This window comes from Orycteropus afer, unplaced genomic scaffold (assembly GCF_000298275.1).
Source record: "Orycteropus afer afer isolate SDZICR_OR568_19922 unplaced genomic scaffold, OryAfe1.0 scaffold00103, whole genome shotgun sequence".
Taxonomy (NCBI): domain Eukaryota; kingdom Metazoa; phylum Chordata; class Mammalia; order Tubulidentata; family Orycteropodidae; genus Orycteropus; species Orycteropus afer.
Window position 1 is genome coordinate 3,755,817 of NW_006921690.1, and position 12,977 is coordinate 3,768,793.

The following is a 12,977-nucleotide window of genomic DNA, read 5'->3' on the forward strand; positions in this document are numbered from 1 at the left end:
GATCCTGAAAGGCTCCCAGAGGCAAGAACCTCCAGCTTATTTACTGAGTCCCCTGGGCTGGGGGTGGTGAGCTGGGCATAAAAGCAGGATAAAGGTAAACTTTCTGCATGTGAGAACCATTCCCCCCCTCCAAGGAGCCATGCCACACTGTATGTCACCGTCATCAAAGGGGCTGTACATAAACCTGAAAAACCAAACGGACCTGTCTGTAGGTGTTACTTATATCACAAGGCTACAGGTGCCTTTATTTCCACTGTACGCTGGTGCGGGGAGCGCCTGCCTTCTCTTGCCTTGAAAGCCTCTTCTTTGGACCTAGCCACCGCTGTCCTCACGTAAGCACCTTTTCTTTGCTCTTTTGGATGGATTGTAAGGGGTGTCAGGGCTCAGAGGCCTGGGTCTATGCGTCTATCTCCAGCTCCAGAGAAACAGCCCCTCCTCTCAGGCATCTGCCTCCGGGGAGCTGTTTGCCTTGGATTTAATGGCTTGCCTGACAGAAACATTTTTGCCTTCTCAGGCTGAGTGGCCACCTGCCCCCTTCCCATCCGTCTCCACTCCCTAAGACTTGACTAAACCAAGGGGGACTGAAAGATTGCAGACAGACACTCTGTCCTGCCAGCTCTCGTAAGAAAGAGAAGTTGGATTTTAAACACACACACACACAAATTCTGCTTTAAGAAGAACCCACCATCCCCTGGATTAACTCCTTTTCCAGTCAGCTTGCTTTGGTGCCCACCTTGGTACACAGAAGATAGCTGTCTTGTTATCCTTTGGGGCATTTTTGAGGAACTCATCTGTCCAAAATAGTTGGGAAGAAACCCATTTTTTCCTTTCGCACTACCATGGAATAGAATGCTTTCAGAAAACATCACTTAGGGTTTTTCCAGTGTATTCTCAGACCTTAAAGACTGCAATGCAAGGGGTTCTTACAGGTTCGCCCCCTGTTGGCAGTAATCGGTAGCAAATGCTTCCTTCTCAAACTGAAGCTGGGAGCCCACATTTGGATGTGCTGAGAATTTTACAAGCTGGAAAGGATGTTAGAGTTCATTGGGCACAACATCTTCATTTTACAGATGAGGAAAACTGAGGTCCTGAAAGGTTAAGTTATTTAAAGAGACAGACTTGGTGTTTTAGTCCAGTTTAAAGACCCAGGGAGAGAGGCTATGTGCCCGTCTGTGTGAAAGCTTACTTCTTTTGTCTTCATGTTCTTTGTGAGAAAGTTTTTCATGATTCAGGGTATTCTTGCAAGAGTTTCAACGTTTTGTGTATCTTCCTTTCTCAGCAATCACCATAGCAGTGGCCTTTTAGATTCACTGACAATGATTGATGGTTCACTCCAGGACAGGAAGTAACATATGCAGTGGCCTGGTTCTTGGCATATATTATCTAATTTTATTAAATCATCAGGAATTCTGAAGATTTTGTGTTAAAGATTCCCATTTTACAGATGAGCAAACTGGAGCTCAGAGTATTGTGAATTTTTATATGCCACACCTTGTGTGAAAAATCAGAAGAATTCTAGCAGGCTTAAGTAGTAAGAAATTTGCCCCACGTCACTTGCCTTGTGGTTGGCAGAGCTGAGATTTAACCCCCAATGGGTCTAATCCAGAAGCAGCCCTGGTGGCTCAGTGGTTAAGTGCTTGGCAACTGTCTGAAAGGTCTGTGGTTCAAACCCACTAGCTACTCTGCGGACAAAGATGTGACAGTCTGCTTCACAAAGATTTACAGCCTCGGAAACTCTATGGGGCAGTGCTACTCTGCCCTGTAGGGTCATTGAATCAGGGTTGACTCAAGGGCAGTAGGTTTGGTTTGGGTTTGATGTCTAATCCAGAAGGAGCCATGGTGGTGCGGTGGAAGGAGCCCAGGTGGTACAGTGGTTACGTGCTCAGCTGCTAACCAAAAGGTCAGCAGTTAAATCCACCAGACCCTCCACAGGAGAAAGATATGGCAGTCTGTTTCCGTAAAGATTACAGCCTTGAAAACCCTACAGGGCAGTTCTACCCTGTCCTATAGGGCTACTATGAGTCAGAATTGACTAGACAGCAATAGATTTAGTTTGGGTTTTTTGGTGTCTAATCCAGAGCCAATATTGCGTCAAAGCTTAAAGTGAGTTCTCTATGGCACACCCTCCATGGGTCTTTGTGACACCTTCAGAACCCAGCTAAGAACAAACAAACAAGCAAAACTCCCTAAACAAGCTAAAGAAAAATGAAGACTCACTTGACCAGACCTCAGGAAGTCTATTCCCACAGCTGTTTTGGTTTCTCCCAGAAGAACAAACACTCAAGCACCCAACCCACAATCTTTCTTTAACAGCAAGTGTTGAAATAGTCCATTGGGTTTACCTCAATGTGTCCCTCCTTAGGGAGGTCCAACGGGTAAGACATAGACCCTGTCTTGCCCACAGGGCTCAGGATCAACCCAGTGGATGTTCCAGTGTTGCGGCAACTCCATTTTTTTGCCCCAATGCTGCTGTTCCGATGGTGGGATAAGGGAAGGCCTTTCTAGACCCTTTTTTTCTATGGTTTGCAACCTCACGGTATTGTTCTTCCCAGTGATGTTTTGGTGCATGAACAGCCAATGTGTAGATGCTTAATTAGGTGAATTTTTGGTCACATGCCCAGAGCGAAGTTGATGATCCCCGCCAGGGTAAGGAAGGAATTTTCCTCCCCTGGCAAACTGGCCAAGCCTGGGTAGTTTGCTCCTTCCCCTCTCTCTGGAAGGCTGAGCAGAGATACCTCACTGCTCAGGCCATGGGCAGAGCACCTGTTATTGCTGCCTCTGACTCCTGTAGGGGCAAGGAGCCCGCAGGCCTGCCCCTCTGACTGGGTGGACCCTTCCCTGTGCATGCTTGGTGAGTGAGCCAGCGCTGATAGAGGTTAGAAAGCCACTGGAGGTATCCGGAGACCTCAGCTATCCATGCTATCACTGTCTCACTCCTAAAAGGTATCTGCAGCCAGCCTTTCTCATGCAAGAGATTACTCCACCTTGTGTTAATCATATTTGACCCTTTCCTACTTACCAGGCAGCTGGAAAGGTGACTACATTTTGGGCAAACTGAGTCCAACAGCTTTGGGTCTGTTGGTGGACAATGAGTAAGGGTCCAGAGAGTTTAAGGGCCTGGCTAGCCCAGGCAAAGAATGCCTGGAAACCACTGCCCACCCTAAACTCTGACACCCAATGAGTAGAAGGTATTTGGCATAGGAGTGAAGAAAAAAGGGAATCAGGGAGCTTTTTAGAGCTGAAATTTTAATCGGTATGTGTAGTAATTGGATTATACTCCAATTTGGTGAAATTGCCTGTCTATATCTCTAAAGATCCATGTGTATGCATGTGTATATGTGAGCATATGTTTGGAAGTGTTGATTCAAGTGGGTGGGTGCCTGCAGAAGATGGAGCTAGGGCAGACCTTTGAGTCCATCTTGTCAGTGTCCTCAACCAGTAGAGGAAGAACTGAGGCTTGGAGAGATGCAAATGGCATTATGAAAAGCCAGGTAGCCACTTGCAGAATGAAAAGTATGAATAGAACAGCAGACCAAAGACCCTTCCGAAATATCCCCCTCTTGTCCTGCTCCTGACTTTTGATCTAACCCAATGCTCCTCAACTTTTCTTCATTATTGTCTCCCAAAGAAGCCTTTGGAGTCGCTGAGTGCCAAAACAGTTATGTGCACAACTACTAACCAAAAGGTTGGTGGTGCAAACCCACCCAGACATGCCTCTGAAGAAAAGCCTGGTGATCTACTTCTGAAAGATCACAGCCATTGAGGGCCCTGTGACACACAGTTCTACTCTGAGGCACATGGGGTCACCATTAATCAAAACTGACTCAACCACAACTCTTTTTTTTTTAAAGAGTCTTTTTAGATATTTTATTCCTAGTCATCTCCCCCCTCAAAATATTAATACCATAGATATGTTGTTGTTGTTGTTATGTGCCATCGAGTCGGACCTGACTCATATATATATACATACCATAGATATACTGTATGCCCATTCATGTACTATGGCCCATGGGAGGACCACAAACATTGTAGTATCTGAGAGTTGATTCCCCAAGAACTAATTTTTGCCCTCTGGGAGACAACATCACCTCTCCTGAAAATGCACAGTCTAATCTTAGGGTAGTGCCTTCCTGTCACCGGGCCTCGATGTCTTCACTAAGAAACGGGGCCCCAGACAGCTGCTCTGACCCACCCACCCTGCTCACTACCTGCATTAAAGAAATCTTTAAGGACTAAAAATGTTCAACTCTTGCAAGGACCTTAGAGGGTCTGAAGAAGAGGGGCTACCGAATACAAAGCAGACATTATTCTTGAGCTCTCACGCCTCGTGTGTCCTGGCTAAGTGGCCAAGGTCTTTTGTGGGAAGCTCTGAGTTAATAATACCCCCTCCTGCTGCAATAGCAGAGGAAAAAACCTCTCAACTTTTATAAAAGACGTTTTTCCAAATAGCAAGAAATAATTACAGAAGGAAAATAGCACACTGTACACCTGAGAGAGCCCTTTAAGAAAACTTAATGGATGTAATTTGCCATAGAAGGAATTACCGAAGGGAATCAGATACGGCGTTCTGTACAGCACTTGGGAGATTACAGATCTAGTGAGGGGGCTGGTCTAAAGAGAAGAAAACAACCTGTAAAGGAGGAAAATACCTACTGATCAAAAATATTCCTCAGTTTCATATGATCAAATTCCATTTATCAAAAGATTTTTGAGAGCTATTTGTCAGGCACAAATGAGGAAGATCTCACTCCTATTGTTGAGTTTTGTATATGGAGAAATTTTTATCGATACTAAAGACATGGGAACCATTTTCTGTTTTCTTCCATTTGGGGTCTACCTCTCATTTCTCCTCTTAGGAGCTCTGGTGGCACAGTGCCTAAGGGATTTGACTGCTAATCAGAAGGCTGGCAGTTCAAACCCACCAGCTACTCCTCAGAAGGAAGGTTGGGCAATCTACTTCAATAGTGATAACTGCCTCAGAAACCCAAGGAGGGGTCGCTATGAGTCAGAATCAACTCAACGGCGGTGAGTTTGGTTTTTTTTCTTTTTTTTTTTCCCCCTCATTTCTCCAAACCCACCAAGCCATGGTCATGTCAGAAGCCTGCCATCCTCTTCCTTGGTTTTCTAAGCCTTCTGGTCCAGAGGAGAGTGGGGATATTTTTAGCCTTGCCCCCACTTAGGGGAGCTTTTCTGCCCTCCAGTCCAGAAAGCAGAAGTAGTGGCGGTTCCAAGGGCCCTTCTCTCCCTCATAACCTCCAGCCCCATCTCTCTTCATCCTGCCTCCCACTGAGTATATAAAACTATCCAATCCGTGGGAAAATCAGAGGCCAGACCCCGGGAGCCCTGACCTCTGGCTGACATGGCTCCCAGGAAGAGATCCAAGGCCATGATAACCTGCTGGGCACATTAACCCTTTCAGGTTCCAGGAAGGAGACTTACTATTGGGGTCTGGTCATTCTTGGGGGATAGCCAAGAAAGGCTATCTAAGTTCGAGAATTGAAATTTGGTTATTTATTTATGTCAGGAACACAGTTCTCATGCAAGTCTGGTGGAGATGATAATGTAAAGATTTGCATAGAGGCCCACTGTGGATTAGCAAACACCCCAACAAATTCGGTTCTTGAATCACACAAGCCTGACCCCTCTTAGTACTGCAGTTCCGTTTGATATCTAAATGTGTTTGGGATGTGTCTGTGGATAGATATGATGGTGAGTGTCCTTAGAAAAGGAAGCAGATAGATGGCTCAGGAGTCAGAAAATTTGGGACCTTTCTACGCCGTAAGGAGTTCCTGGGTGGTTCCACTGCTAACCAAAAGATCGGAGGTTTGAGACCACCCATAGGCGCATTGGAAGGCTTCTACTTCCAAAAATCAGCCGTTGAAAACTCTATGGAGCACAATACTGCTCTGACACACATGGGATCACCATGAGTCGGAATCGACTCAACAGTAACTGGTTCTCTGCAACTTAGCTCTGCTATCCACTGGCTGTGAAACTCCGAGCAGGTTACACAAAATCCTTGGGCCTCCACTTCCTCAAATGTAAAATGGCAGAGGTGAGGAGAGACTGGATTAACTCAGTATCTTCCAACATGTGGTACTCACACTGGTGATACATAAAGATGAATCTGGTCTGGGGTTGGCAAACTTTTTCTTAAAAGGACCAGATAGTAAATACTTTAAGATTTGTGAGCCAAAAGGCAAAATCAAAAATATGTTGTAGGTACTTATGTAAACAATTAAGATGTAAACTTTAAGACTTGTATCAAAATAAGTGTGCCTAGAAAAGAACATCGAGGGGCCTTGACCTATTGCATATTGCTAATGAATAATAATAATGATAGCAATAAGATAATTATATTAATAACAACTACTGAAGACCAAGGGCTTATCCTACCCCAGACCTCATACTAAACACAAATCAAACTCACTGTCATTGAGTCGATTCCAACTCATAGTGATCCCCAACTGGGTTTCCAAGGCAGTAAATCTTTACAGAAGATTGCCCCATCTTCTTTCCACAGAGCAGCTGGTGGCTTTGAACTACCAATTTTCTGGTTAGCAGTCAAATGCCTTAGGCACTGTGCCACCAGAGCTCCTTAGACCTCATACTAAATAGCTAATATTTTCACTCCTGGAAATTCTCACAGTATGTCTGTTGTTGTTGTTGTTATGTGCCGTGGAGTCGGCCCCGACTCATAGCGACCCCTCCTTGGGTTTCCGAGGCAGTATCACTACGGAAGTAGGATTGCCCAACCTTCCTTCCGAGGAGTGGCTGGTGGGTTTGAACCGCCAGCTGTCTGGTTAGCAGGCAAGTGTCTTAGCCACTATGCTACCAGAGCTCCTATGTTAATCTTATCTTACAAAGGAGGAACCCAGGTTTTATGGCTTTAAGTCAGGGCTTCTGGTCCCTTACTGCCCCACCCCTACTGTGATAATTTGCATTTCCCCTTCAGATATACTGAATCTGAATCTACATTTTATCAAGATGTAGTATAAGAATCACCTGGGAATCCATAAGACTCACCTGAGGATCTTGAGGGACTGTAGATACTGATTCAGTATGTCTGGGGTGGTAGTGCAAATTCTCAGCAGGGTGTCAGACCAGAATTAATCAGTTCAAAGCCCTACTTTAAAATATATATATATATATATGTCACCTTTAAAAATGTAGAATCATCTTTAGCTGGGAACCGCACAAGAACAGGTGGTGGGCCAGGTGATTGGCCCACAGATTGTAGTGTGTTACACCCTGGTTTGTTGTTGTTGTTGTTATGTGCCTTCGAGTCAAACCCGACTCATAGCGACCCCTCCTTGGGTTCCAAGGCAGTATCACTACGGAAGTAGGAATGCCCAACCTTCCTTCCGAGGAGTGGCTGGTGGGTTTGAACCGCCAGCCTTCTGGTTAGCAGTCAAGTGCCTTAGCCACTATGCTACCAGAGCTCCTAAACCCTAGTTTAGAGGGTACAAAGCCAAAAAGAAAAAAAGCTCACCACCATCAAGTTGATTCCAACTCATAGCGACCCCTCTTTGGGCAATCTACTTCTGTAGTGATACTGCCTGGGAAACCCAAGGAGGGGTCACTATGAGTCGGGGCCGACTCGACAGCACATAACAACAACAACAACAACATCACTACAGAAGTAGATTGTCCAGTCTTTCCTTCTGAAGATGGTACATGGATGAACAATTTTTATTTAAATTCTATGTATTTATTTTATTATGTTTAAAGAATACTCGCTTTCCATTTATAGAGTCATATAAAGTTTCCTTTTAAATAAATGGGTTTATGTTAAAACAAAAAGAGAGTTGATTTTTTTTAATATAATAAGTAAATAACAGTGCCCAAAGCACATGAATGAATGAAAATTACCACGGTGGTCGAGCAGATGATTGCAGTTTGAGAAACGCTGGACAGATGATTGATAAGCTCCAGATAATCTTAAAAGTTCATGCTTTTAATATGCCAGGAAAAGTCCCTGGGTGGTACGATTGGTTAATGCACTCAGCTGCTAACCAAAAGGTTAGAGGTTCAAGGTCAGCCAGAAGTTCGTTGGAAGAAAAGTCTGGTAATCTACTTCTGAAAACCCAGCCATTGAAAACCCTATGGAGCACAATTCCACCCTGGCACACCAGGGGTTGCCAGGGGTCAAAATCAACTTGGCAGCAACTGTTGTAGTTTTTTAATATCCCAAGACCTAGATTCTAGTCTTCGCTCTGATATTTACTAGCTGTGTGCCTTTGAGCCACCATGTCCTTTTTTGCAAAATGGGGTTAGAGCCACCCTATCTCGTTACATTACTGTAAGAATCAAAAAAGATAAATTGAGTGAACAAATTTTTTAATCTGCTAGACACAGATTAATTTTTTCAGAATCATGTAAATATTGGCATAGGCAAGGCTGAATGCGAGTGGAGGTCATAGGTCCAGTCTATTCTACCTGCTCTCCAGTCCTTGCCTGACACTCTCCCTACAGTTTGCCCCTTGCCAACGTGCACAGGTAATAAAGTATAGCCATTAGAATCACGGGAGTTTGAAACACACTCTCTTATCCAAAACCTGCTGCTAGATGTGATACAGAATTCAGAATTAGGAACATGATATAATATACACACACCACAGAATACCGACTATAAGCACAGGGTCTAGGACAGCCCCAACACATTAATATTTCTACAGTGCAGCATATGGCTATTTACTAAGTAGAATAGAAAAAAGTATGATTAGTCACACCTCAACTCAGACTGATTTTTTTCCTAGGAAGTAGGTTTGCACCAAACCCACTCTCACATGTGCACTTGTTCTCTCGCACTTGCTCACTCTCTTTCTGTTTTCAGAGCTTTTGTATTTCAGAACTGTGGCTTAAGTTTTCTTCATATAGAGCGATTCTTACCCTACATTCAGAAAAATTAGACATGATAAACCAGAGTTTGGGTAGTCAGGTGTGAGCCAATAGGAAACATAAATCAAGAGGCAGTATTATATAGTAAGAGGCTTGATCCTCAAATCCCAGTCTGCCACCTACAAGCAATGTCACTTGGGCAAATGTCTCAACCCCTCTGTGTCTCAGTTTTCTCATCAATAAAATGGACGTAGAAGTGCAAACCTCACAGGATGTGGCAAAGATTAAATGAGGTCATACATGGCCAGCACTGAGAGGTGTACCTGGCTCATACTTGGCAGTATAGAAGGGGTTGTGTAGTGCTTAAGGCACTTGACTGCTAACCAGAAGGCTGGCTGTTCAAACCCACCAGCCACTCCTTGGAGGGAAGGTTGGGCAATCTACTTCCCTAGTGATACCACCTCAGAAACCCAAGGAGGGGTTGTTATGAGTCAGAGCTGACTTGACAGCACATAACAACAACAACAACATTAACAACTAACTGCTGCCCTACTGCGGGCATCTGCTCAGTGTTGGCTTCCGGGAGCCAGTTGCCCCGTGCCTCCTTACAGCCTCTTCCACTGTTGCAGGGTGATGTTGGACTCAGTGACACACAGCACTTTCCTGCCCAACACATCCTTCTGTGATCCCCTGATGTCGTGGACAGATCTGTTCAGCAATGAAGAGTATTATCCTGCTTTTGAGCATCAAACAGGTGCGTATGGCTGGTGGAGTCCATCTGAGGGCAGCTGGGATGGAATTGGGCAGGAGGTGGTGCTGGTCTCAGTCAGAAGACAAAGTCATGCTTGGAGTCTGGAAATTCTGACCCTTTAACTGTGTTTAAGAAAGAGGTCCAGGGAGGGCAAGCCATCAGGAAGGGTAGCCCTCTGCAGAGGGCAACACTAGAATCCTCATGCCAACCTCTTCCCTGCTCTGTGATCTTGGGTGGTTCAGCTACTCACTAAGCCTCATTTTGCTAACAGATAAAATGAGATGATAATACTAATCTCTTAAGGTCCTTGGGTGGTGCGAATGATTAAGTGTTCAATGACTAGTCAACATGTCAGTTCAAGTCTACCCAGCGATGCCTCAGAAGGCAGGTGGTCTGCTTCCAAAAGGTCACAGCCTTGAAAATCCTATGGAGCAGTTCTACTCTGAACACATGGCTCAAACGTCTGCCCTGAGTCAAGGGCAACTAACAACAACTTGGGGTTATAATTATATTTAAATAATGTAGTAGGAAGAAAGCTTAGCCAGAGCCCAGAACACTGTGAGTGCTCGATCACTGTGGTGTAACTAACATTTAGTGAAGTGGCGTACTGCCTAAGGCATTTGACTGCTAACCAGAAGGCTGGTGGTTCAAACCCACCAGCCACTCCTCAGAAGGAAGACTGGGCAATCTACTTCTGTAGTGATACCACCTCAGAAACCCAAGGAGGGGTCACTATGAGTTGGAATCAACTCAACAGCAGTGAGTTTGGTTTTGGTTTGGAACTATGTGCTAAACATATGCCAAGTGCCCATTTCATCCTTCCAGAAGCCCCATAAAAAAGAACAATTATTTTCCCCATTTCATAGATGAAGAAACTGAGGCACCAAAAGGTTAAGTCCCTTCCTCAAGCTCACACATTTAGTTAAGTTCTAAGGCATGTGGAAGGAGCCCTGGTGGCACAATGGTTAAGGACTCTGCTGCTAACCAAAAGGATATCAGTGTGAACCCACCAGCCTGTCTGTGGGAGAAAGACAGTCTGCTTCTGTAAAGATTTACAGCCTTGGAAACCCCATGGGGCAATTTTATTCCATCCTATAGTGTCGCTAAGAGTCACAATTTACTTGATGGCAGTAGATAGGAAAGTTGACTGCAGCACCTGTACTGTTAACAACCATCTTACCTGGTTACCTTACAAATGGTGAAGCATGCTGGTTATCAATATTAATATTATTGTTATTCTCTGAGCTTCTATTTCCTTATCTCCAAAGCAGGGATGATAAGTGTCACAGTGAGGATGACGGGAGCCAAAGTGTATAAAATGGATAGCCTGACACAAAGCAAGTACTCAGTATGATGAGAGCTCTTACTGTCCCCCAGGCCTCCCTCTCCACCTTTCCTCCTCTCTCTTGGCCATTTTCTCCCCCTCAGAAGGAAGCCTGGCACCTTGTGCAATTCCTGTGTCAGAAGGAGGCCAGCTGATCTTTGCCCCAGAAACACTCTGCAGGCCTTTGTCCCCAAGGTGCCTGGGTGACTGCACATCATGGCAAACCTGGCTTACTGCTGGGCCTATAGGTACACACTTGAAGGAGATGATGCAAGGGTTAATCCAGCTGTTATCCTCCCAGAGCCTTAACCCTGTGCACCCCTGCCCTGTCAGAGTCCAAAATCAGCATCACAGGCAGCCATTTCCAGGAGAGGCCAAGCCTCTGAGGACAATGTGAAATGTCACCATCACCATGAAGCCTCTGCCTCCCAGGCCAGGGCCGGAGCTGTACAGACAGACAGACTTGAGGTCATCACTCACATAACTACCACTACAGCCACTACCACCTCACATACACACGTGAAACCTCTCACCATCTGAAGGATCTGAAGTACCCAGCTAATTTACTTGGACTTGAATCATACAGGTACATATTACAGTTCCCTAGCAGGCCTAAGAAGCACCTCATTTCCCAGAAATGCATGCAACATGTACTTGATCTCCTCCCCTCACTGTGTGGTGATTGTTATTGTTAGTGGTCATCAAGTCGATTCTGACCCATAGCAACTCTGTAGGACAGAGTAGAATTGCCCCATAGTGTTTCCAAGGCTGTAATCTTTATGGGAACAGACTGCTACCTCTTTCTCCCTCAGAGCAGCTAGTGGGTTCGAAGGGCTGACCTTTCAGGTAGCAACCAAGCATTTAATCCTTGTACCTTCAGGGTTCCTTCACTGTTTGGTTGTTGTTGTTGTTGTTGTTGTTGTTACCTGCCGTTGAGTCAGCCCGACTCATAGCAACCCTCCCTTGGGTTTCAGAGGCAGTATCACTAAGGAAGTAGATTGCCCAACCTTCCTTCCAAACTGTTTGGTTAGGAGGTTAAATTTGAAGAAGGAAAGTGAAGGCTTTGTTGTCCCCTCCTCTCCATCCCTCTGTCCCAAGATGGTGGTGCCCAGCTCCCCGTTTTCTCCCCACTGGTGCAAGGGCCCAGGCCTCTTCTAACCCAGACCTGCCATCCTGCGAGTCCCCTCTTTCTGCTATTTTCTGGGGACAGTTGAGGTATTGGAGGGAGCAGAAGGCCTTGACTGCTGCCCATGTCATGCCCAGTGAGCAGCAGCTTCTGTGGTTGTCTAGAGCTCAGAGTTTGAGCCAGACATCCTAAGTGGGAAGTCTGGCTTTAACAGTTCACTAACTCTGCATCTTAAACTCTGGTGTCCTCATTTTCTCATCTGTAATAATAATATTACAGATGAGAATAATAATAAGAAGAATGCCTACCTCATAGGGCTGTTAAGAAGAAGAAATGAGGTGATATATATGAAGAGTTTGGGTATGGCCTGACATATGGCATGCACACCTAAATGTTTGCTTAAAAATGAAGGATTAACAGAAGTGATCACCAATAGGGTTGCTGATGTGGCTTAAAAATCTGACAGACCAGGGACTGGTACACCATGCGATCCTCGGGCCATACAACTATGAGACCAGAATTAGATGGTGCCCAGCTACCACTGTCAACTACTCAAAGGGGGATCTGTGTAGGAGATACTGGATAGAGTGGGAGACCAATGTGGAACAAAACTCAAAATCATTAAAAAAAGAAAAGGGGGTTGGTGAGGGTGGGACCAGTTTGCTGGTCTGATAGAGCCTGGTGGAACACCTGAGACTACGGCCCCTTGCTGCCCTTTAGGTCTGAAATTGAACCCCCTCCTGTGGCTTCCAGCCAAACAAAAGACAGGCATATGCACTGAACATTTACATTAGGTAGATACACTCCTTACCAAAACAAAACCAAACCCACTGCGATCAAGTTGGATCCGACTCATAGCAATCCCTCCTTGGGTTTCTGAGGCAGTATCACTATGGAAGTAGATTGCCCAACCTTCCTTCTGAGGAATGGCTGGT

General features: G+C 45.2%; 1 protein-coding gene across 1 annotated transcript in view; it reads left to right on the top strand.

Moving 5' to 3' along the window:
• Positions 1-9,450: 9,450 nt before the first annotated feature.
• Positions 9,451-12,977, top strand: part of ELF5 (E74 like ETS transcription factor 5) — a 28,930-nt gene continuing 25,403 nt past the window's right edge. The window contains exon 1 of the mRNA XM_007943311.2: positions 9,451-9,595. Coding sequence (XP_007941502.1) covers positions 9,475-9,595 — 121 coding nt within the window. The 5' untranslated portion in view covers positions 9,451-9,474. The remainder of the gene's footprint in view (positions 9,596-12,977) is intronic.